Genomic DNA, 22,899 nt, shown 5'->3' with positions numbered 1-22,899 from the left:
TCATTCGTTTACTGGTCTAATTGAAGGTGAAAAATAACTAATATATTCTTGGCAGTATATTGCATATTGGGAGAATATTAACGATGTTTATTATTGGCATCATTATCAGAATAGGACGATTCCCTTGTCATATTACAAGTGCTCATGTTTTCTCCCCAGTAGGGGTTTCACGGACACTAGCAGTGAAGTCAGCGTTTGGATATGTCAAATTACTCAGCACTGCTCCGTGTGCGCTGTGATTTGGGCAGAAAGGACAGAGCAGCAGCCCAGGCGCTGGACTTGGCTGCATCTGTGGCGACCCTAACGTAATACTTTGTCTGTTAATATGCAGTAATCTTTCACTTTACAGCATATGACCAGGCAGTGATCTGTCTTTATTAACTTCAGATTCTGTGGAATATGTTATATTTATTTTGAATGCAGGCTTTCACGTACTCTTTTAAATATTAATGGCCGGTCTCCAGTAGTCAGCATAAATATGATTTGCATTAGCACTAGTCATATCATATTGAGTGCCTCTGATGTCAACTGCTCAGCGGACTAATATCTGACATCATCTCCCGGGGTCACTGACAACTTTGACCTTTATTCTCATGCACAGTTTCTGTAGTCTCAGAAGCTCTTTTGAATTGATTTGAAATTTTGACTCTTCCCTTTATGAGGCAGTAAAATTGATAATTATTCAGATGGGAACTGAGCACTGAGTGAAAAATCAATTCCACCCGCTCTCTGCTGCGTATAAAATTACTTCTGAGTCTGCCGGACTGAACGGATGGCCAAGGTAAAAGCAGCAGGCAGAAATAGTAGAGAGGATTAGCTGGACGAAACTAATAGCCTAAAGGGATGGCTTTTGAGATGAGGGAGTGGGCCGGTTGGGGGTTATTATCAGCAATGATGGGACTCATTGATCATATGTTTACATCAGGTTTCCATTGGGTTATAAATCAGCCCTGAATAGAAACGGAACCCAAGGCCTTGCGTTCTACCAGAGGGACGATGTATTAGATTATTCTCATTTTCACACTCAGATGAAAAGTGAGACATTGATTATTCATCGGCTGGCCATTAAACACTGGTTTTATAGATGATTTGACTATCATGGAAGCTAATGAACAAGGTTGCTGCTTCATAACCAACGGTTTCAGTTTTCAAGACATCTGTGTCGGTTAAGTAATGCATAACCCTATTAAAAGCAATGGGTTACAAATTGCTTAACAGTGCTGAAAAACTAGACCCTAATGACTAATTGTGCTTAGAGTTTAGAGGGGTTTGTCAGCTCTTTAGACTAAACTGATGCAATGATAACTGCAATTATTTACTAGTTAGAACATGGGGTTTTTCCACCTTGGATCTGTAAAAGTAGTTGGATGATGAAAATTTCCAAGGGCGCTCCAGGAATTGCGCTCCTCAGGTCATCCCGGTAGCTGAGGAACAGCACGGCTCAGCCCCGCCAGCTTTGCTCCTTGCAAGCAGCAGCAACCTCCGAGCTTGCCTGTGAGCGGCCACTGGGGCCTTTCCCCGGGACGTTTCACATCCTGCGGGTTGGGGGCTCCACACTGCCCCTGCCCCAAGCCCCTGTGCGAGGGCGTGCGGGGCCGTGCTGCTGGAGGCCCTGCGGGGCGCGGGGGAACCTGTTGGTTCCCAGCGGTGCTGCAGCCGTTCTGCCTGTAGGTTACAGCCAAGCCTTCGCTCATTGGTAAACGAGGCAATTCGGCGTCAGGATACGGCTCAGTAAATAGGTGTATATCCGTGGCTGATGCTTGCGTCTTTCTTAGCTCCTAGAGTAGTGCAGTTGTATAATTAAACCCTATTAATTGATATTTTGTTTGCTTAGGTACATCCCATGGCAGCTCTGTGATTTTTTTTTTTGAAAGAGTAGGTGTGACTGCACAAAGACAGGAGTAATAGGAAGCACAGAAGTGAAACAACTTTAAAGGTTTAGGTGTAAGTAGCAGTGTCCTTCCAAAGCCAACAGGGGCTGCTGACTGTGGCCCTGCTTTCTGCTTTGCTCCCTAGGGCGAGCTGTTTAGTCCAAGCTTAATCTGCGAACAACTGCTTTGTGATGATGTCTTACAACTAAACTGAATTAACATGTGTAAAGTAATTTGAGATATATGGGTAGAAAGCAGTATTAAATGTATTACAGTCAGCTATTGCTGTTGCATTGGGTTGTGTTATAAGCACTTTCATAAATAATTTTAAAAGGCTCCCACTGTCATCTCCTGTTATTTCAGGAGCGACTTTCTGATGTCATCTAAAACAGTTCAAGCGTTTGCTCCACTGTATGAATGAAAGCGTAATTTGGGGGTTTAAAACACTGCCTTTATCTTCCACTAATGCTCATCTTGTAGAGTTGTACATATCAGACTCTTAGTTTTGGTATGGAGAAGTACTGGATAAGCCAAGCCCATGGACTTTTTTTCTTCAGTAAATTCAAATGCTGTACAAACATTTGGATTAGATCTGACCGGTGATATTCCCAGCCCAGGTGGGCCCACAGCTGGGGGTGGTTGTGCTGAGCAGTTATTTTAGGGCTGTTGGTGCGGGGCTGTGCCTGCGCTGAGCCCTTCTGGGGGCTGTAGGTGAGGAGAGCTGCAAAAGAGGAAAAGTGGCAAGGATGGGGCAGGCAGTAGTGCAGGAAGAGGAGGATGTGCAGCAGCTTAATGCAGGCTGCTCACTGGAGCTGAGCACTCATGACTTCCAACTTCAGCAAGTGACAAAGGTGCACTAAATGAAGCAGCCCGGCAGCACTGCATAGCAAATGTAAAACAGAAAGTAAAGATGCCAGTTGCAATGAAAAATCAACATTACTAGTAAAATAAAAACATATTGTAAAGTGCCACCTTCCTTTTTTTCCCTCTTATGCAGTAAAATCAGTTAGGGTTTTGTATTTCAGATAAACCTTGGTGCCATATACAGCTAGTGTAGAGCTATGCACAGTAATTGAAATAAAAACATCCAGAGGAGATGTGTTCATAATGCATGCTTCCTGGCCCTATGCAGAGAAACGTGCAGAAGCACTTGCATATGAGCACATCACAGAAAGAAATCTGCATCGCATTGACAGAGGGCAGTTGTGCAAGGCGCTGAGTGCCTGAGCACCTTAAGCCACATGTTTGAGCATATGCTTAGTTTTAAGAGCAGATCAAACCCGCGGGTACAACTGTTCCTTTGCTTAAAATTAAATGTGTTAAAAGGCTCTGCTTATCAGGACCAGAGTGCTCAGCTTTTGCAGGCTTGAAAGGTTTGATACGGCAGTGAAAGGGATTTTCCCTGGGACATCTGTTTTCAACCTCTTAGCACAATTTAGAAATATTATCCAATACTATCATAACTTTCTTTATTAATTGAAAGGGATGGAGATATACCAGCTGTAGCCCAAGCCAGCAGAGACTTGGGTGGCTAAGCAACAGAAAAGGCACCATATTGAGTGAGCCAAAATTCAGTCTCAAAGTCATTTATTTTAACCAGTGACAATACGTTGAGACTCTAGTGTTTCGATTTGATTGATGGTTTAATATCATATATAATTTTTTTAATGAAGGGAACCCATTTAAATATGTTAACATTTGCACTAGTAGTCTCCCATGTACATAACTGCATTTAATCATTACTGTGATTGTTTTTGTGGTTGTGTAATTTGTATCAGCAAAATAACTATGTCAAAGTCATCTTATCTTCATGAAAAATAGGTTACTCTTCTTGTACGTGCTTCTCACTGCACACGTGTAAGGGCGGCAGCGGCCTCAGTCTCCAGAATATTGCTAAACGTATAGCTTTCACTACATGAGTGCTGTCAATTAAGAAATCAAACAATATTAATGAGCTTAGTGTCTTTTCTGATCCTGCTTTGTTTAAAGCCCTGTTGTGATTCGTTGTCATGTGAATCGAGTAATTTGATTTTAAGACTTTTAATGTTAAAATGCATCATCATTAGTGATGTATCTGAAGATTTCACGCTCTTAATAATGGTGCTAAATCAAATTGGGCATCTCCTCTTAATCATTCAAGCTGTGCTATAGTTTACACAAACAGTTTTGGGGATGGAGTGAAGTTTAGGGCCACGAAGTAACAAGTATTGTACAGAATTCATGCATGGAAACAAAAAGCTGCAATTCGGCTTGCAGCACAAACTGCTAGAGGTGTCAGTGTTGGATGTGCACCCTCGGGCTAGGCAGCTGGTGTATGTATGCTTTTGTTTATCAGTTACTGGTTTATGTAGCCTTTAGGCCAGCACATGAAACAATCGTTCCTACAGGGTCAGCTGCTGGTCAGAAGCAAAGTAAGAAAAGACCTTGCGTTAAAATGCGTCAGCCATCATTTTAGTGCAGCTGGCACCTGCTACTGGTGCACAGCGGGAGGGTTAAGGGTCAAAGAGGCAGTTGTTCTAAACTCAGTGATGGCTTAAAGGGACTTGTAGATTAATCTGCTTTATTAACTTCTGTATATTAGATAACTATTGCAGTGAATGACAGTCCGTCTTTCTGAATAAGTCCCTTCACCTCTTTCTCTTTTAAATTGGCTTTTGAGTAATGAATATTAAATAGAATACATTTCAGGGTAATTAAATGAAAACATTAGGATGATGTTGTTTTACAATCATATCTATAAGTTTCTTGTATATTTATCTCACATTATTACTGTTCATTGCTTTTTGTTAGCAGAACAAAAAACATAAATGTTTCAATTAAAGAAGAGGAACTGGCTGTATTTCTCAATAACCTCATGCCTTCTGCGCTGCATAAATATTTTCAAAAAGCAAATAAGTTTAAGGAGAAGTATAAAAATGTTTTATTCCTTGTTTACTCAGTGCAATGTAATACTTTACATTACTTGGAAATGTTCGATTTCTGCTGGCCGTGGTGGTTTTATATAAAACACTAAGAGGTGCTGGTTAGGGGAAGGGCAAAAAATATTGCCATTCCATAGAATCTAACTAGCGATATGAATAGCACCAATAATTTTGTAAAGTTCACATTATAATTCAAAATCCAGTTAGAAGTGATGCTTGCAGTCTGGAAGAAAGCAATATCTTTACAAAATGGATAGGGAAAGGTAACAATCCATTCCATGGTCTGCTACTGGCAGATTTGCCATGTGAGTAATGAAACTCACTCTCGGTGAACAAACACCCTCCCCTTCCCCCATTTAAAAAAAAATCAAATTTAAAATTCTAGAATAGCAGTGGCTTACAAAGATGTTTAATTGCTGCTGGATACGATAGCGGCGGCCCACCAAAGCTTATAGCGAATGAGATGATGCTCGCATAGAGATCCGGTGCTCGATGAGGCGTTTCGACCTCGTTGGTGTTCGTTTTGAGCAGATGAAAAGGTAGGCGGCAGGTGATGGGGGCTGTTTCGTTGCAGAAAACTTTCTAGTTGGCTGGCGTACACTAAATACCTGTTCTGCTTAACCTTGTTGTAACCCTTTAACCCAGTTCTCAGGACTCTGGGATTGTACCTCAAAATCCATGTTTTTTCCAGGCTAATAAATGGTTGCTGTCTTCGGTTTGTGGGGGTTTATTGGTTTGTTTTGTTCTGTTTTGGTTTTTGTGATCCTCAGAGATACTTGGGTTTTCAGGAAGTCCTCTGAGATCATGAAACCTGAAATCTTTTGGGTTTTGTCCCTGTGTTTACTTGTTTGTGGCTCTTTTCACTGAAAATTGAGATTATTTTGTATTTATGTATCTCCAGGAACAGGCATAGTTTTAAAAAATAAAAATAAAAAATCACAACAGTTTGATGCAATTTGGGAATACTGTTAGCTTAGCTCGGTATAGTTTAGGTTAGCGTAGTGTTACTTCAGCAGGTCTTTGCGATGCTTTGCTGGGCACACGAGGGACAAGAGGCAGCTAGCTATTGCAGGAGCGATACACACAAAGGACTCCTGCACAACACAGTATCTGACCTTTCAGTATAACTGTGTTTCTCGATTCATGATTCATTTCCCTTTAAAAAAAATATTAAAAATGAAGTGTGTGCAGCCATCCTTTAAAATCTTTTTAGTGTGACAAGTAAAGTAATCTTCCATTGATACTTAAAAGTCCATCTGCAGAAATTCAGGGAGAATGTTGAGAGAGACGCAATATCTATTGAAATGTTGAGTGTCAAACTGCCAGGGTAATGTATTTAGTATGAAATATAATATTCAGTGCATTTTGTTTTGATGACTGCATGAAATAGCCTTGTGCTCTTATCCTTTGTTGTTGTTGTGAAAGATGATATTCACTAAGAAGTGTTGGTGACTATTCAAGACACAGTAGCAATATGCTTATTACCATCTTTATCATCTGTCTTTTATGTTTATTCGCAACAGCTTTGGTTACAGTTCAGTTCACCAGGATAACGAAAACACTTTTAATTGTTCCACAGTAGAAATTAGGATCAGTTTATGAACAATTTGAAAACAGAAGAGGCTTGAAGTGTGTTAGGCAATCGGTAATTAATACTGTGATTAGCCTTTTTAAGTTCTGTGCAATTAGGCTGCTCAAATTGAGCAGGTCACGTTGCTTTATGGAGGGTCCTTGAATAATGGTTAGAGCCACGCTTGTGGGTTTCTTAAACCCCGATTGCCTTCATGGTGTGGTTTAAAAGGCCAGGCTGCCTCCCTGTCCCTGCTGATTATATCCGTATCTGTGCTAAACTAAGGTAAATATGGGTAAAATAATTACCCTGGTTCTAATTTTCTCTGTACTACTGGTTACTGTTGCTGTGTGGGGGACGCCTCCAGGTCTGCTGCTGGCAGACGTCCACACAGTTTGAGCCCACACTTGATCTGCCTGCAAATCCCAGCTGCCTTGTGGCAAGCAACATCAGGGCTCTTGTAAAAGATGTGCACGCCGTGGCGCTGCTGCAAGGCCAGGTGGATTACATGAGAGATGCCCAGCGGGACTTGGCTTGCAGGTGAGTGCGAGCTTCATCACGGGTTAACGGCTGCTCCTCGGTGCGTGGGGTTTGTGTCCCCAAGGGCTGCGCTGGGCACGCTTCCACACGGCATCAGCATGCTCAGATGCAGGGATTAACGCATGCCCAGTGCGAGATACCTTCAAGTTCCTTGGAAGAAGGATTTGGAGATGATCTCGTGCTCTGCCTTTTCTTCCATATGCAGCTTTTTACAGATCCAGAATGTTTCTGTAGTTAAGTTTGAGATTAGCTTCAAATTGGTCTTAGACTAATAATTCTGTTTTTCCAGTACTAGCATTTTCTGATCTTATCTTCCCTCCCCAGCTGACTGGCTTTTTGGTAGGCCTTCCTGTAATAGAGATTTCAGAAACATCATCATCCTGCAGGTAAAGATCCCAATTCCTATGCTGAAATGCTGCTGCAACATGGAAAATCCCCTGCTGCTTTTGTGCACCATCAGCATTCAGTGTAAAGGAACCCACCAGTGAATTGTTCAGAAGCTCAATCGTACAGGACTGAAGGGTGACAGCAGCTCATGTTTGAGGAATTTAACTAATGTACACACTGTAAGCCCTACTAGTAGTTGAGAGGAAGACTAGAAGATGTAGGACCATTTGCATTCCTGAAGAGAGAGACTTGCTGGAAGGCATTGGTGTAGGTGAAACTGCTGTTCTCTCCTCCCAGGAGGATTAAATAATCTGTAATGAGTCATTTGTTCAGAGGTGCTGGTAGTGGACACGGACTTCTTCCTGTGTCACCTCTCAGACGAGTACTGGCTGAACAAGAAGGCTCTTACCGTGAGGGCTGGAAAGGGACGCTAAGAGTGATCTGAGATGAGACTGTTTCACAAAGATCTGGACCTAGCTTCCTCTTTATTGATAAAAGCAGAGAGATGAATGTGTATTATTTTTTTACAAGGATTTTAAAGAGCTCAGCCATTACACCAAACCAACCTGAAGTTTAAATTGCAAAGTTGACAAGGTGTACATTCCAAAAGCCCTAATTAATCACAGTTCTGTTGTCTCTAAAAACAGCTGCAGTGCTGCATATTCATGGCCACTTGTTCAGAAATAGCTGAATCTTAAATAAACAGCTCAGGTTAATTTAGAATGACCACTATAGTATCTGTAACTGAAAATCTATGAATACTGCCACCTAAGAATGCAGAATAGGAGTTGATGCTACAATCATAAGTTATTCCAGCCTGAGGTAGAATAATTTTCTGTCTATCAGGGAGCACAGATGGATAGGCAGAAAGAAGCTGTGCAGATACATGAGTTTGTAAACATCTGTCAGCTGCACCAGATATCCAAATACAAAATCTAGCACTTCAGGCAGCATATGAGTATGTGACATTCAACACAGGGTTTACATGAAATTCAGCACAGACAGAAGCAAGTCAGCATACCCTGGAAGGTAATAATTAATGAAACGTATCCCCTCCTCCCTGCAGAAAGAGGAGGTATTTCATTCATCAGGCGTCTTCTGCGTTGCCGCAGTTAACTGTTCTGCTTCCAGTGCGTGATGTAGCCACCCCTGGGCTAGGCAAATCTGCTCTGTCACATGAGACTCACTGCTTTACTGTCAGTGAGGCTGTAACAGTCAGCTGGCATCTCTTTTTCACCCCGATGGATGCCAGCTCACCCAGCAGCAGGGTCTCCCTTAGGATACAGGGACCTGCTTCTGATAGGTGAGAATGGCCCCAGTATCGTAGATCTTCACATAAACAGGTGCAACTGGAAAAGAACACGGTCTGTCATGTTACAATATGTCCTCAAATTAGAGGGAAGGGTTTAAAATTTCTGTTTGAAAACCAGTGAGTATAGGACCAAGTGTTTCACCGTGACCAGCTTGTGTGCAGGATGCAGCTGCTGCCCATGCTCCAGCTCTGCGGTGGTTACATCCTAGCGTAGCGCAGGCAGCTGCTTTGTCATCCTGTCGACTGCTTGAAAGGCACGTCACTACCAACTAAAGGTAGGAAATGCTGAAAGTAAGCCTTAGTTTTGAAAAGTCTACGTTGCTCTATTGGTCTACGTTATTGTGCCAGTTTCATTTTAGCAGTGAAGAAATAGAAAGCTGTTTGCAGTGGCTCTGGTATAGCAAATTTATTGGGCGCATTGCAGGTGCTTGTCATTAGCCTTAAGCTATCATCCTAAATGTTTCTTTCTGAGTATGTGCTTATGTTTCTTTTTCAGATACAAAGTCAGGTTTGACATAAGTTAGTACAATCTTATTGTATGATTATTTCTTCTGGCTCATGATTTGGACCTACTTCAAGTGAGCACTCCCATACTTGCAACCCTTTGGCCAGTTCTGAAGACATACTCAGGGAAATGACAAGCTCCACGCTCTGTAACCGTTCCTTTTTTCACATCTATTACCATCTTTTCCATCCCTTCTGGCATCCCTTCTGAATGTTGGTTTAAAAAAAAAAAAAAAAAAAGACCCTCCCAGCACAACATAACATCTAACTGGTACGAATAGCCTGTGAAAGACACAGACACTTACATTGTATTTCAGTCCACCAGCTGCACATATATACTAGTTTTTGGGATGCAGTGTGTCACACAAATGTCCTGCCCTGATTTTTTCAACCATTTATACCCTACCTTTTGCCGTTTAAAAAAAAAAAAAAAAAAAAAAAGGTCCAGAACCAATTGAACTATTCCAAATTGAGATATAAGATTGGGTCCTGCACAATCTTATTCTTAGACTTAATATTTCCTGAAGCTTCTTGAAGCTTCTGTTGTTGAATCGTGAAATTTTAGTTATTAATGTTTTAGTTATACATACATATATAGGAAGTATGTATAAATAGGGTAGAATACCATATTCTGTGAATAGAAATCTGGGGGAATCTTGCCTATATAAGCTGAAAGAAAAGCTTGGTCTGAGGGTAGCCTAAAAGGCTCAGAGTACAAAAGCTGTTGCAAGGAATACAGTGGTTGCACCAGCCTGGGTTCATGGTTTGTCTGGATTTTCTGTCTGCTGCCCTCTTTCCTCTCTCTCTCTTTCCATAAGTCCTCCCCTCTTCCTATACTTGAAAAAAAAAAATAGCCACAGAACAGGAGAAAGTTGTGGGGTGTCCAGAAAGCACGATGCTGGGGCTGCATCCTGTGGCAGGCCAGTGGTCCTGACAGTAGCACGCGTGTATGCCCATGACGGCCCTTGTCGCTTCTGCTACATGTAAGCAACTTACTTAAAGATCTTTGTTGATCTAATGTCATTTCACAAAGTAAGGATAACAGGGCACGTGCTTCTTAAACTCCTACATATTTGAAATTCCAGCCAACTTGCTATTTCTGACAATTTAAAAGTTTTTTAGTTCAGAAATAATGGACTGGTTCTTACTTTCATAATAAATACAAGGTTTAGTTTTCTTATTTCCACTGGAAATTTTAGCTTGAACGAAGGCTGAACATCAAAAATATCAGTCTGAAAGTTAGGTTTTCTAGTAAAATAAATATTTTAAAACAACAGATTAAAATTTAAGGTATTTAATAATCTTGGAGCATTTAAATCTTCCTAATATTATTAGTAAATGACGGTCCATTTATTGGTATAGAAAGAATTGATGTTGAAAGAACTGAGAACTCTAAAGGACATTTAAATTAATAATCACAGCTCCTAAACTAAGAGCAGACTGCCTGAAGCTAGAGACATAATCCTACCAAGTTTTGTATGCTAAACAACGAAAACCTGAATCTTCTTCAGATCTGAGTGGAAAAAACATGTTCCTAGCAGCCAAGGGTCTGGTTAAAAGCTGTGTATGTTTTTAGACCGTTCTAAATCTTTTGTCAAGGATTACATACTGCTTTCTCTGGTGTTAACATAATGTTCTTTATATTAAAAATGTGATTAGCTGCAGCAGAATAAAATATTCATCCCGACATATGGGGGAGAGAAATGAGTTATGGGACCTGCTATGATGCAAGTTCCACACTATTGATAACATGAAGCAGCAAAAAAAAAAAAAAAAAAACACCTTTTTAATGGAAAGGCAGTTTCTTTTCCAGGTTCTTTAGAAAAAGTTTTCAGAATAAGCAGTGACTTGAGCAACATTTTCCTCCACCACCCAAGAAAGAAAGAGGCTCTGAAGAATTAATTTATTGGAAGAACGGTTCTTTACTCTTGCCTCTTCTGTCAATAGTTTCTTTTGTATGGAACAAATGTGTCAGGAGAAACATTATTGAACCAGATAAAGTGATGCCTTATGTTTAAGATAAGAGAACAGAGGCAAGGTTGCCAATTTGAACTAAGTAGAAAATAGACTGTCTGCTCCCACACTCCCTGCCTTTTTAGTGCCTCTTTCCCCACCTTGAGAGCTTGTTTTCTGCTGGAGTCAGCATGCAGCATTGAGCCTGCCCCGCACCTGCTGGGACAGGATCTGAAAAGTCATTTTCCTTTCAGTTTCAGCCAGTAGGGTATTTTCTGCCTAGGATAATACCCTACCTAGGGCTGATAAACTGAGCTCTTGCTTGGTTTTGCCATCGAACTGCTTTGTGATCTCCAATCAGCCAACGCTTCCGTAAAATGCAGTGGTAACACCAATGTATCTCACTGGCCCACTATGAAGCTGACTAACGTCTGAAAAATGCTCAGCAGTTCTCAAAAGAACTGAAATAAGAATGCAAACAGCACTGTCGCTGCTGGGCACTTGCTCACGTAACTGGTCTGGCTGCCGGCCTGGGACCGAGCAGGGCAGCTCTGGGCAGTGCTGCTGGCCTGGGAACTGCCTTCACCTCCTCGTTTTCGTGTTATTGGGCAAGCTTTCATCTTCATAACATTGTGGTTATTATTTCTGTGTGGTTTGCATCATAAATGCAAATACATGTAAACGTACGTCAGCAAATAAAATACAAAGAGGGAGGCACATTATTTCAGAGGCTCCTTCAGAAGGCCCAAGAGTTTCAGTTTTTGTAATCCAAACAACACAGAGGAACAACAAAAATGGACATATAGATAGAGCTGTGTGTCAAATATCTAGAAATTTTCCTGCGTGGGTTGACCTGTTTCTCCTGATGACTCAAGATAGCAGGAACAGAGCCAAATAATGATTATGTGAGGTCTGAAGGAGGACACTGAGGATGTCACTTGTCAACACAGGAAGAGGCTGTTCTCTGTTATGTGAAAAAGGTAGAGAGCTAGGGGTGGGACAATTAGTGAAATTCAGTGAAAGCCTGGTACTTCTACCTGAGAGAGAGTTAGTCTGGTATATCATCAATAAATGTGCTGTCTGCTGAGGCAAAGTTTCTTTATAAGGTACCGGAAGCCTCATCTAGACTAGCTCTGTTGTCTTGCAGATGAATTTGTGCGGGCTGCATCACTTAGACTTAAGTTTTTTACAGCAGGGGCGATCTACTGCTTGTTCACGGGCACAATCTCTTTTGGCGTGTGTCAGCAGTACTGTAAAGTGAAGGATCTGGAATGTAAACAGCTTGCTGTGGGCTCATGCAGAAATAGCACAGGAAACCAAACCTATGCAGTAAAACAAAGCACCAGCAATAGTTGTGATGGAGAGACGTGGAAAACAGGAAAAGGAAGTTTAAGGCTGTTACCTGGATTTTGGTGCCCTTCATCTTGGAGGAATTAGGCACAGTAATTGCTGATTGGGTTGTGTTGTAATGCCTTCCTGACAGCCTCGGACAGAGGTCTGGATATGATAGATTGGATTGCCTCAATTTTATGCTTGCATCTCCTCATGCTGACCTGTACACCTAATGGATTTGTTTTACCCTTGCTAGAAGACATCTGCAGAGGCGATATGATGGAACTGCAAATTGTCCACCTCCGAAAGTAGTAAACTTACATCACTTCAAGAAGGGCGTTAATCTGCCCTGGAGAGCTAATGGGCAGGTGCTACGGCCTTGTTCGTGTTAGTGAGGCGGTACCACTCGTCTCAGAAGTTCCTTTAAACGGAGATAACTTGGTGTGGAGCACATGAGCAGTGGCAGTGTGGTGACTGTGGCTGGTTGAGGCAGCAGGTTGACCCCCATGGGACCAGCCATCCGTGTGCCCAGGCACGAGGCCTAGCTGACTGGAATGCTGCAGAGCTCCCTACACTGCTACTGATTTCTGAAAGGGTTCTCTCACTAATCCTGAGAAGTGAAACTAAAAATGTTCCACGGTGGGATTGTGTCAGAGGAAAAGCTTGGGGCTGGGAGGGAAGTTTTTGCTGTTCTCCTGGTTGGCCAGTACTAAGGCACACCTTTGGTAGTTACCATTATGCATATTGCTATGTGCTGGCTTTGTTCTTACACGTTGTAACATTCATCCCATTCCATGCTTATTTCCATGGTGTCTTTTCTGCTTATGTACAGAGACAAATGTTTCCTTGGTGAATCTGGGTGCACAGTGGTCTCTCTTCCTTACATAGGCCAAAAACTTTCCCAGGATATTCACTTTGCAGTTCATTTGAAATTTCATAGCAATTCTGGGGTAGAGACCCAAAAGACATCTAAGTTGTTTGGTGATGCTGGAGTTTGAAGAAATGGCACTTTTCCCTCTGGGTCACTTGTGAACTTGTTCACTGAACATGCCCTTTTTAGATTAAGCATCATACTGAAAGTCTTTGTACATGCATTTTTATAAGAAACATGGATACGTCAGTCTTGGTGCTCTGACTGAATTACAGCCTGGGGGATTTTGTTTCAATACTTAAAAAACGCTTCTGTCCTAACAGCTGGCTCTGGTGCCACAGAGGAAAATCTGGAGGTGAATGAATTATAAGGAGTTGTAACTATTGTTCATGTCTGGATGGTAAGCACCTATTGATGCCTGCATGGAGACATTTGAATTGTTTGCATTAGTTGCAAAGAGCTGGTTTTGTTCTATGAGTAATGGAAAATATTTTGCCTGATCTATAGACTGTGGAGTCAGGAGAAAAATCAGCCTTTCCCACGCCAGACTGTATGTTCCTAACTTGAAAGCTCAAATAATTTGTGGATATCTCTGTTGCAGGTGATTTGTAGTGCTAGGATTCATCTTTTTCATTTAGTGAAACATGCTGTTTGACTTAGCCTTGGTCAGTTATTACAGGCTAGTTTGCAGTGTGGCAGCTCTCTGGAGACCCTGCTCATAGCTACTCATTGGCCTAGAAGAAAGGATTTAATGATTTTCTACTTCCTCTCTGTTTGGTTTTTGGGGTGTAGATATTTTATAAATGTGAGTCAAACTATTTACTGGTGACATTTTACAAATTTTCACTCTGTTTAATCTCTGAGTAATGTTTTTAGGTTTGTATATGTTATGGCCGTTGGCATTTCGGACTAACGTATCTCCAGGATGTCTTTGAGGATTTTATCTTTAAATGGATTCTATAGTAACTTTGTAATTTATTTTTACAAAAGTTGTGCAAATCCCTAAAATAATTCCTACCCTTCCTAGCTATGCACACTGGCAGTAAAGATGCAGAGCAATACCAGCAGAGGCCTCCGAGGGAGAATACCCCGTGTGGTAGTAGCTGAGGGCTCTGGTTACAGCCAGCTGACAAGCAAACCAATTATTTGTCTTCTGCTTGTGTGCCAAAAGAACTTAAATGTACGAGTTGATAGGTCGCCGTGCTTTATAAAGTTGATCAAGTGGCTTTATCCCAACTGCAGAGCTCCATAAATTAAGTCACAGAAGTATGTCCAAATTAAGTCACAGAAACGTCCAAAATCACAGGCTGGATTTGTAACTTCTGTGGAAGTGGCATAGAGATTATAGACTCCTTGCTGTAATAAGGATTGCCTTCATCACAACAGGGATTCCCTTTAAATACCTTGCAGTATTGTACAAGAAGGAAGATGGACGTGATAAAAACAGAATCTTTAATAGCACCTAGAAATTAAAGTGCGACTACTACAGATTACTGGTCACGTATGTATTACTGTCCCAGAAGTCATGTGACAAAGCAGCAGATCCCTGTAGTAAAGTCCAAGTCTGTACCTTGAATTAACACAACTCTAAGTCTTAATTCCTGTTCATTTTGACTGCTCTAACTACAACTTCGGAGCTGAGCTTTGACATTTGTTTTCTGTAAGTTTCTTCACTTGGTAGTTTTGGTTATGGAAATAAGTGTTTGGACGAATGATTTCTGTGATACCATTGCTTATCTATGAAATTTCACCACAGTTAGTAAAGGTTTCATTTATTTTTCCCTCTCACCAAGTTACACGGTATAGCAACAGTATCCATATTCACGTAAACTGAATTTTCTTTCAGATGATGTCAATCCTAATGAACACCATCATTTTTGAAGACTGCAGAAACCAATGGTCTGTGTCAAGACCACTGCTCGGACTTATACTTCTCAACGAGAAAGTGAGTATTTAAGGAATTCTACCAGGTTTGCTCTTCACGTGCCCAAGTAGTTGAAGTCATTATTTCATGTAAAACAAAGTTGCCCGTTGCCCTTTCACATTCCCCATCTCTTTCCTTGGGACCCAGCTCACACTAGTAACAGAGAGTAGAAATCAGTTCATCTACTGTATAGGTATTTTACAGATTTGTTCACAGAAGCTGAGTGGCTTAATTAGGATGAGAAAATCCTCTCAAACGTCACCCCAACTTTTACACCCAACCTTACATCATGCAAATATAGCAAACATTTTTTAATAGATTTTACATCTTTGCTGTTTCAGAATTAAGCAAAAATAATAGGCAAGCTCATCTGGCTTTTAGATAGAAATTTGAAACAAGAATGCTGTGGAAATCACATCAGAAAAATAGCTTCCTAGAAAAAGAGTTAACCAATTTCTTTTTCTGAAAGGTTTCACAGGAACAACTAGCTTTGAGGGTATTATCTGAGCTCTTACACTTAAGTACCAGCATTGATTGCAATTTGGATTATGTTCATCTGCGGCAGATTCTGTAAACCAGGAAATACTCTGCAATTTGCCCTTTCAATAAAATCTGAAACTATGAATTTGGATATACCCATCATGTTTCCCTTGTGACTTAATAGAGACAATATTGTCTGAAATGGAAACCATCTGAGTAAATGAATGCGAGTTGATCTAAATGTGTGCATTTTTTGTATAGCAAGGCATTGTTTCTGAAGATATTGACCTGTTGTATTCTCCATAGTTCAGAGCTAGCTCTAACTTTATTCTGAATTGCTTTATCTCTTGGGCAGTCACAAGCCTCAGTGTATTACTGCTTTGGAGAATGAATTGTCTATACAATAAGAGGGTGCTGGAAAAAAATAAGACACTAAGATTAGCAGCAACCGCATACATTAAAATTCAAACTGAAATCCCAGCTATGGAAGGAAACTAATAGAAGAAGAAAATATATCAAGAAGAGAAGCGCTGTCTCATCATTCACCTGTGCTGAAGGATCCAATTTTAGCCATATCCAATAGCACTGTCATTCATCTTCTTGGTGTGTTATTGTGATTTAAATCCAAGCTCTATAAGAGAGAGCAGTTCTTTTAAAATGATTGAGAGGGAATAAGGGCAAATTCAGTGTTTAGGAAAACTTTATGACATCACAATATTATACTTTACAGATGGAAGCAATATTTCCTACTTTGGAAGGAAAACTAATCATTTTCTATCTGCTCTGAGTCACTGCATCATTATAAAAGTGGGAAATAAGTAGTTTTGTGCATTCCCAATCTTGTTCAAGACGACACTTTTGTTTATATAATGCTTCTGATTTATAGTGTTTAAGTATTAGCCTGACTACATATTAATTATGTGGTTTTTGATGTTAGCTGCTTCAGTATAAGAAGAAATTAAATATTTCACTTGAAGATAAAACTATGGAGTTGTAAATCATAAGAAATAAATCTGTGACTGGCAGAATATTCTTCTTACTGAAATTAGACTAGTTCTAATGATTATGTGTTTTGCTTAGCAGACATGGATATGTACAAGCACCTTTACTTATGAACAAGTCTTGCATTTCTTTTGGAAGGGTGGAGAACGGGAAATATAATTTACAATATTTGTATTGCCCATTTTGCATCAAGCATATTATTTTGTGTTCAGAAAAGAGGAGGTAATGTACTTATATATGGCTGTAAAAGTCGTCTTTCCTTGGCTCATTTCAGTACACTGCTGGTTTATTTATTGAAAATAGATTCCTTTATTTCAGGTAGGGTCTCTGTCTCTACAGTTCCTGAGATAGCAAGCACACATTAACCACGTTTTACTGCTTGTTCTCTTCTACTTTTGTTTTAATGATATCTTCTTTGCAATAATTCATCTCAAAGGGAAGGAAGCAGGTTTACTTAGGGACTCAAAAAAATTGGGATTCATTCATGCTTGTCCCAATAGGCTTAGTTATGCCAAAATGGGAATTTTGCTTAGAGTCCACCCTAAAACAACGCTAAATCTTTTGAGACAGCATCAGCTTAGTATGAAATGGGATGGTTGCTGGTGGCTCCTGACATCATTCCCATACTGAAGTGCAGCAGCAAGTTTAATTTAAATCCTAGTGGGAAGGGATTGGCAGGGAGAGCCCTTTATATCTTGATAACGTAGCAACTGTGTCATCTCCTTGCTGTTGTCCCTCAGCCAGAGAAGACAACCACAGGCATTTGAGTGTATGGGCAAAAGTGATGTTATTGCAGAGAAGCCCTAGAAACCCCAGTGCTCGGAGCAGCTCCGTAGTGTTGGAGCAGTGAGGCCATGGGAGGGTCCTACAGGGGAGGCTGCAATCACTGATGTTAGGCAAAGGTGTAATTCCTTGCTGTTAGCTGAGGGTGCTGGCAATGTTGTGGGGCTGACTGAAGGCATTCTTGGAACACCTCTGTTCTAAAAACGACTTGTGGGCACCAGAGAAGATCTCAGGGTTGTGGCCTTCTCTAAATTGAACTCTGTGTTTGTCACCTTGAGACAAGGCTTCGGGGAACGTGTTTGTTGCAGGCAGATATTTCATCTTTTACACCAGCTCCCGTGTGATTTTAAAATTTGAGTTCCTAAGTAGTTTGGGACCCAGCTATTTGATCTGCTACTGCCTTCACTTGCAGTGCTGCTGTAGTGGCCGACAGAGATGTGTAACACGGGATGTTTCTGGTTTGAAAGGAACTGGATTGAGGGCAGGTAATTTGCCAAGCAGACATTAAAGGGATTTGTACTTCTGTAATCCTGTTCAGTTGTCAGGGGCTTGGAGTTAGTGTTACAGTTTTACTACCTTGTCTTTTGTTATCCCATGTTTTTTCATGTGTACAGGAAAGCTGCATTTTTGATGGGAAACTTGGTTTAACTTGAGAGTTGTTTAACATGTTTTACAAAGATCCAGTTCCTTCCGCCTCTTGAATGATTAGGCATGGAAGAGGTACTGTAAAACAGGGTAGAGTACCAGCAATATCCTTCTCAACTGCAGTATCAGACTGCTCTGAATCTCTGCCAGATACTTGGGCACAGGTTCATCAGAATGGTTCCTTCTCCTCTGAATAAATGTCTGTATCAGTGTTCATACCATGGATGTGCTTATGCCCAAGGCCATAAAACTTTGAGTGACATAGCCAATATAATAAAACAAAATAAACAGGATTATATGACTTCCTTGGCTATAGTAGTAGGGTAGCTGATAACCCTGGAGGTCCCCTCCTATTCCATATCTCTAGACTAAACCAAAATTTGTCCTAAGGTGGTAAAAAGTTCTATTTTAACTAGTCTGTAGATCTGCCAGAATATAATGGGAATAGTAATATAGAAAATGATACAGATGACCTAGCTTCTAAAGAAGCAAAGATGATTGTCTCATCATAGTGCTAAAGTGGATTAGATCCCACAGTGAGGTGCACAAATTTGCACCATTCTAAAAAAGCCTTAAAAAGTAGTCAGAGAACATGTATGTCACCTCTCTTAGGTGGCTTTATGTGTTGGAACCTTTATGTGTTGGACCCACAGCCACTGTTGATGTGGCCCATCACTGAACTTTAGTCATGACAGAGGATCGAAGCTGGCGCAGTTCAGGAAGACAGCATCTGAAACCCAATTCTTGCTATTTGCCAGGCTCCTCTCACAGAGGGCAACATGTGAACCATTTGTTCCAGAATGCTCCAGGTGTAGATGAGTAACTCCAATTTCAAATTTCCAAATCACATTTCTAATGTTTTCTGTTTTGTTATCGTAGTACTTCAGTGAGCTAAAGGCAACCTTGATAAACAGCCAGCCTGACAGCAAACGAGAAGTCCTTGACCAGTGCTTCAGGAACCTCATGGAAGGAGTCGAGCAAAACCTTTTGGTAAAGAACAGAGACAGGTAAGTTCATAACATATAAGCCGCTGAAAAATATAAAAAGACAAATGGAAACTGGAAAAAGTTACAATATAAGGAAGTATTCCAGATAGCCGTGAATTGCATCTCCTTTTGAAAGAAGGATCGTACCCCATCAAAGAACTCATCCCTAGACTTAACAGAGTCTGAACATTTGATAATTATGTATATTCTTGGTCCGAAATGTATTTCTGGATTTAATCCCAAAGTCACATTTTGCCAGGCTGCAGCTGCTGCTTTTTCCACTTGGGCAAAACTGCCTCATTTCAGCAGGAAAGCCTCAGAGCTCCCCTTCTCCAACCCTAAACCCCTCTGACAAAACATTTGCTTCAGTCTTCAGTGGTTCCGCTGTCCTGACATAGCCTTTTCTTGCTGGTGCTGGGGTTAAACAGCTGTTTGTGAAATGACAGAATAAGAAGGGGACACTTACACATTGTAGATAAACATGGCAAGGATTTTTTTTAATATGAATCACAAATTCCCCCGATTTTGCCCTCATTTGAAAAACAGAATGGAAGCTTCACAAAAGAAGCAGTGAGTCTGTCAGCATTTAATGTGCATGCTAGCTTTTTGTTACCAGCTAGCTCTTCTCTCATATTCCATGTGCATTATAAAACCGAAACAAACCTTGAAAGTAGAGAGAGGCAATCAAAGCCCAGACTGTGGGGCTTCCTGGAAAGCCTGAAACAAACTGGAAAATGTCTTGAAGAGAAATGAAGACAAAAACCTTTTGGTGACACTTTTCCTATGACTTCTTTTCTATTTTTCTGTTGTAAAAATTGTCAATTTTTTTTAATTCTTGTGTAGTTTTGCCTTAGTTATGGTCATCTTTATTTTGTTTCATTTTCCTGTTGAATTCCTGTATTAAAATAAGTTCTTTAAGGCTTGACTGTGGATGATAGTCAGAGACAAAGGGATTTGGAAGTGAACCCAGAAAAGTACAGATCGCATCCTTGTCAACAATAAATTTGGCAGACTTTGTGTGTGACTTCTTGTGTATTATGGACCAGAAGAAAAAAATGGCAAAAAGACAGAAACCACAAGGAAGGAGAAGAATGCCTGTTAGAACAAATTAAATCCAAGCTGATAGTGGTGGGCTGTAGGACATGGTCTGACCTCGCAGCTGTAAATTCCAGGGGGATTCATTTGACTGAAAAGTCCTTCTGGATTAAAAAGGAAAAAAAAAAAAAAGAAAAAAAAGAGAAACTGAGTAAAACTTGCTTTTAGAACTAGGTAGTTTCTTAGTTGAATAACTATTTATATTTATTGAAGGCAAGAACTCCTTAAGATAACACTGTTTTCTGAGAAAAGCAGACTTTGATGTGCAGTTTCTCTGAGCTGCCGTATTCCCAGAACAACAGACGTTAAGGACAGAAGGGGGATCACTGGATGTTCTAGTCGAGGCTGAGGGAAGGAGTATGATGGGCAGGAGGCTGAGGTCCCCTGTTGTCACCTCCAGGCAGGCACCTGGGGGTGTTGGACAGCGCTGGGGATCCAGCTCTCCCCTGTGCTCCCCCTGTTCAGGGAACGGACAGAGGCTGCTAGCAGATACTAGATTTGGCAAACCTTAGATTGGAATATACGTAGATTTAATACAGATTTTCATCTCTAAGCTCTTTGGAGTGTTCTCAAGCAGTGGCGCAGAAGCTCTCAGGGAGCTTTTGTGGAAGTGCAGGCAGGGAGGGACGGGTGCAGGTGTGAGGGGGTTAGGGATAATTTGGTCGAACGAGCAGCTCGTCTGTCTCAGTAGCATCCGCCTGGCTAACTTAGGAAGACTTTTAAGCCATCACTTCCCCAACAAGCAGCATGAGTTAATACGATGGCTTTTCTGTTTTCAGCCCATGATTTGTAATCCTTTTCAGAGTTCTGCTGGGGAACAGGAGGCTTCTTTTAACCGTGATTGTTTAAATTTGAGCAGAAATCAATTTCCATTAGTAAGGAAATAAACTCAAAAGTAAAAAATTATGAATAGAATAAAGAATGAACTCATAATTGCATCCTGTATTTCCACACACAGTGAGCCCCCGTTTACCACACTGCTGCTACACATACCCATGAAGTACAGTACGGTGGAGGCAAGCAGGAAGGGAAGGGATATTACCCCAGTCCTGCAAAGAGAGCTTTCCTGAGATCCCATCAGTTCTGCAAGCACCTGTCCGCACAGCCCTTCACAGGAAGGAGCCCTAAGGAGCTGTTCTTTGGGAAACTTTATTAGCTTCGCTATAATGAGCCAGCAACATCTAACACAATCAAAGCAAAGAGCACTGAGGCAACAAACAAAAGAACACCTAAAGATCCTAAATGCAGGGTGCAATATACTTTTCTGGCATTTTAAATATTTTTTTATTTTTAAAATACGTACACGGTATGTGATAAATGGCAATCAAATGCTTCATTTCAGGTAAAGATAGCCCAGGGAAGTAGATCAGATTTGGGCCGTCATAAAAGCTGAGTCAGAATTCTCCTTGTCTCATGTCTGATGCCACTGGACAGATTTCCCATCCAACACATGCCAGTAGAGAACTATTGGGAAATACTTTTGTGAATCATTCTGTGCCAGATAGGTGATGGTACCACATTTCACAGAGACTGGTTGTACTCAGACTCTGAGGGGGGAAGGTAGGTCTGAGATAGCCTGGACTTGATCACTGTCTGGACACGTCCCACAGAGCCCTTTGCTGGAGGCTGGGAGAGAAGAGGGGACGTGTTCTGAGTCACGTGAGAGGAAAAGGTTTCTCGATACATTTGTTTCCCAGCTGACTTCTGAAATGAGTTTATAACGCTTTCCGTATATGCCAGTAAGTTCATTATTATTTTATATAACTGGTTTTTGAGGGTACCTAGTGATTTTGTTTCTGCATTTTCCATTGTTCTTTTTTCAGTTTAATTTAGATTTTAGTTATTCTTTTTACCAATTATTGAAACCAATACCTCAGTGTCAGGTCTCATTTAACGAAATGTTTGGGTTGTCTTTTTCCCAGGTTCACTCAGAATATGTCAGTCTTTCGAAGAGACATGGTTGAAGCTCTGCGCAGCGAAGGGGCCTCAGATCACGGCAGTTTGGACATGATGAGTTGACATCGACTTAGGAAACCAGAGCACTGGCTAATAAAACTGCTTTGAAAGTTTTGAGACTCTGTTATATTGTTAGATTTTGTCCCCTATGAAAACTATTTTTTTAAGATAACTTCTGCCTTTTTATATCTCTAGCATAAACATAAGGATTTGTGATAGTGAAAACAATGTAAAATCAGCCTTAGCTTGAACATTTTCAGCCTTTCTTACCAAAATTTATTATCTTGTTCTTTTATCTTTACAAAATGGTGTAGAAACAGTACTTAACCAAAGAACAAAATAAATATGCATTCCTTCTGAACTTGCATTAGTTAATGATTCTCAGTTCTGCATATAGTATTAAGTAACATCTCTTACCGATAAAAAAACCCTGAGCTCATTCTGACTGAGCTCATACTTGTTGGAAAATGAGTTGAAAACCAGTGCAAATTTTATATGACATCTTTTTGAAATAATAAAATTGCTATTTTTCTACAAAATGTTATACATTTCTTTTCAACACAGGAGGTTTATGACAACATGGATAACAAAGTGGAAGAAGAGTAAAAATGATCATTTTAGGCTATGAATATGACAAGGAAATTAAGCATGTTGCACATGATAAAAAATGTGCAACGTAATGGTTGATGGAGCAACCATTAATGAAATACTGATAGTTGTTTGAATTTTACAAGTACAAATTTTCCAGGTCCTTGGAAATGGAGAGG

General features: G+C 40.6%; 1 protein-coding gene across 6 annotated transcripts in view; it reads left to right on the top strand.

The window, feature by feature from the left end:
• RANBP17 (RAN binding protein 17) overlaps positions 1-22,646 on the top strand; it is a 160,956-nt gene extending 138,310 nt beyond the window's left edge. For all 6 annotated transcript variants that reach the window (XM_040573616.1, XM_040573613.1, XM_040573614.1 and 3 more), the window contains 3 exons: positions 15,108-15,206; positions 18,975-19,102; positions 22,099-22,646. In XM_040573616.1, coding sequence (XP_040429550.1) covers positions 15,108-15,206; positions 18,975-19,102; positions 22,099-22,195 — 324 coding nt within the window. In that variant the 3' untranslated portion in view covers positions 22,196-22,646. The remainder of the gene's footprint in view (positions 1-15,107; positions 15,207-18,974; positions 19,103-22,098) is intronic.
• The last annotated feature ends 253 nt before the right edge of the window (positions 22,647-22,899 follow it).

This window comes from Cygnus olor, chromosome 14 (assembly GCF_009769625.2).
Source record: "Cygnus olor isolate bCygOlo1 chromosome 14, bCygOlo1.pri.v2, whole genome shotgun sequence".
NCBI classification, from domain to species: Eukaryota; Metazoa; Chordata; class Aves; order Anseriformes; family Anatidae; genus Cygnus; species Cygnus olor.
Note: the sequence above shows the minus strand (reverse complement) of the source record. Positions and strands in the feature narration are given on the sequence as shown.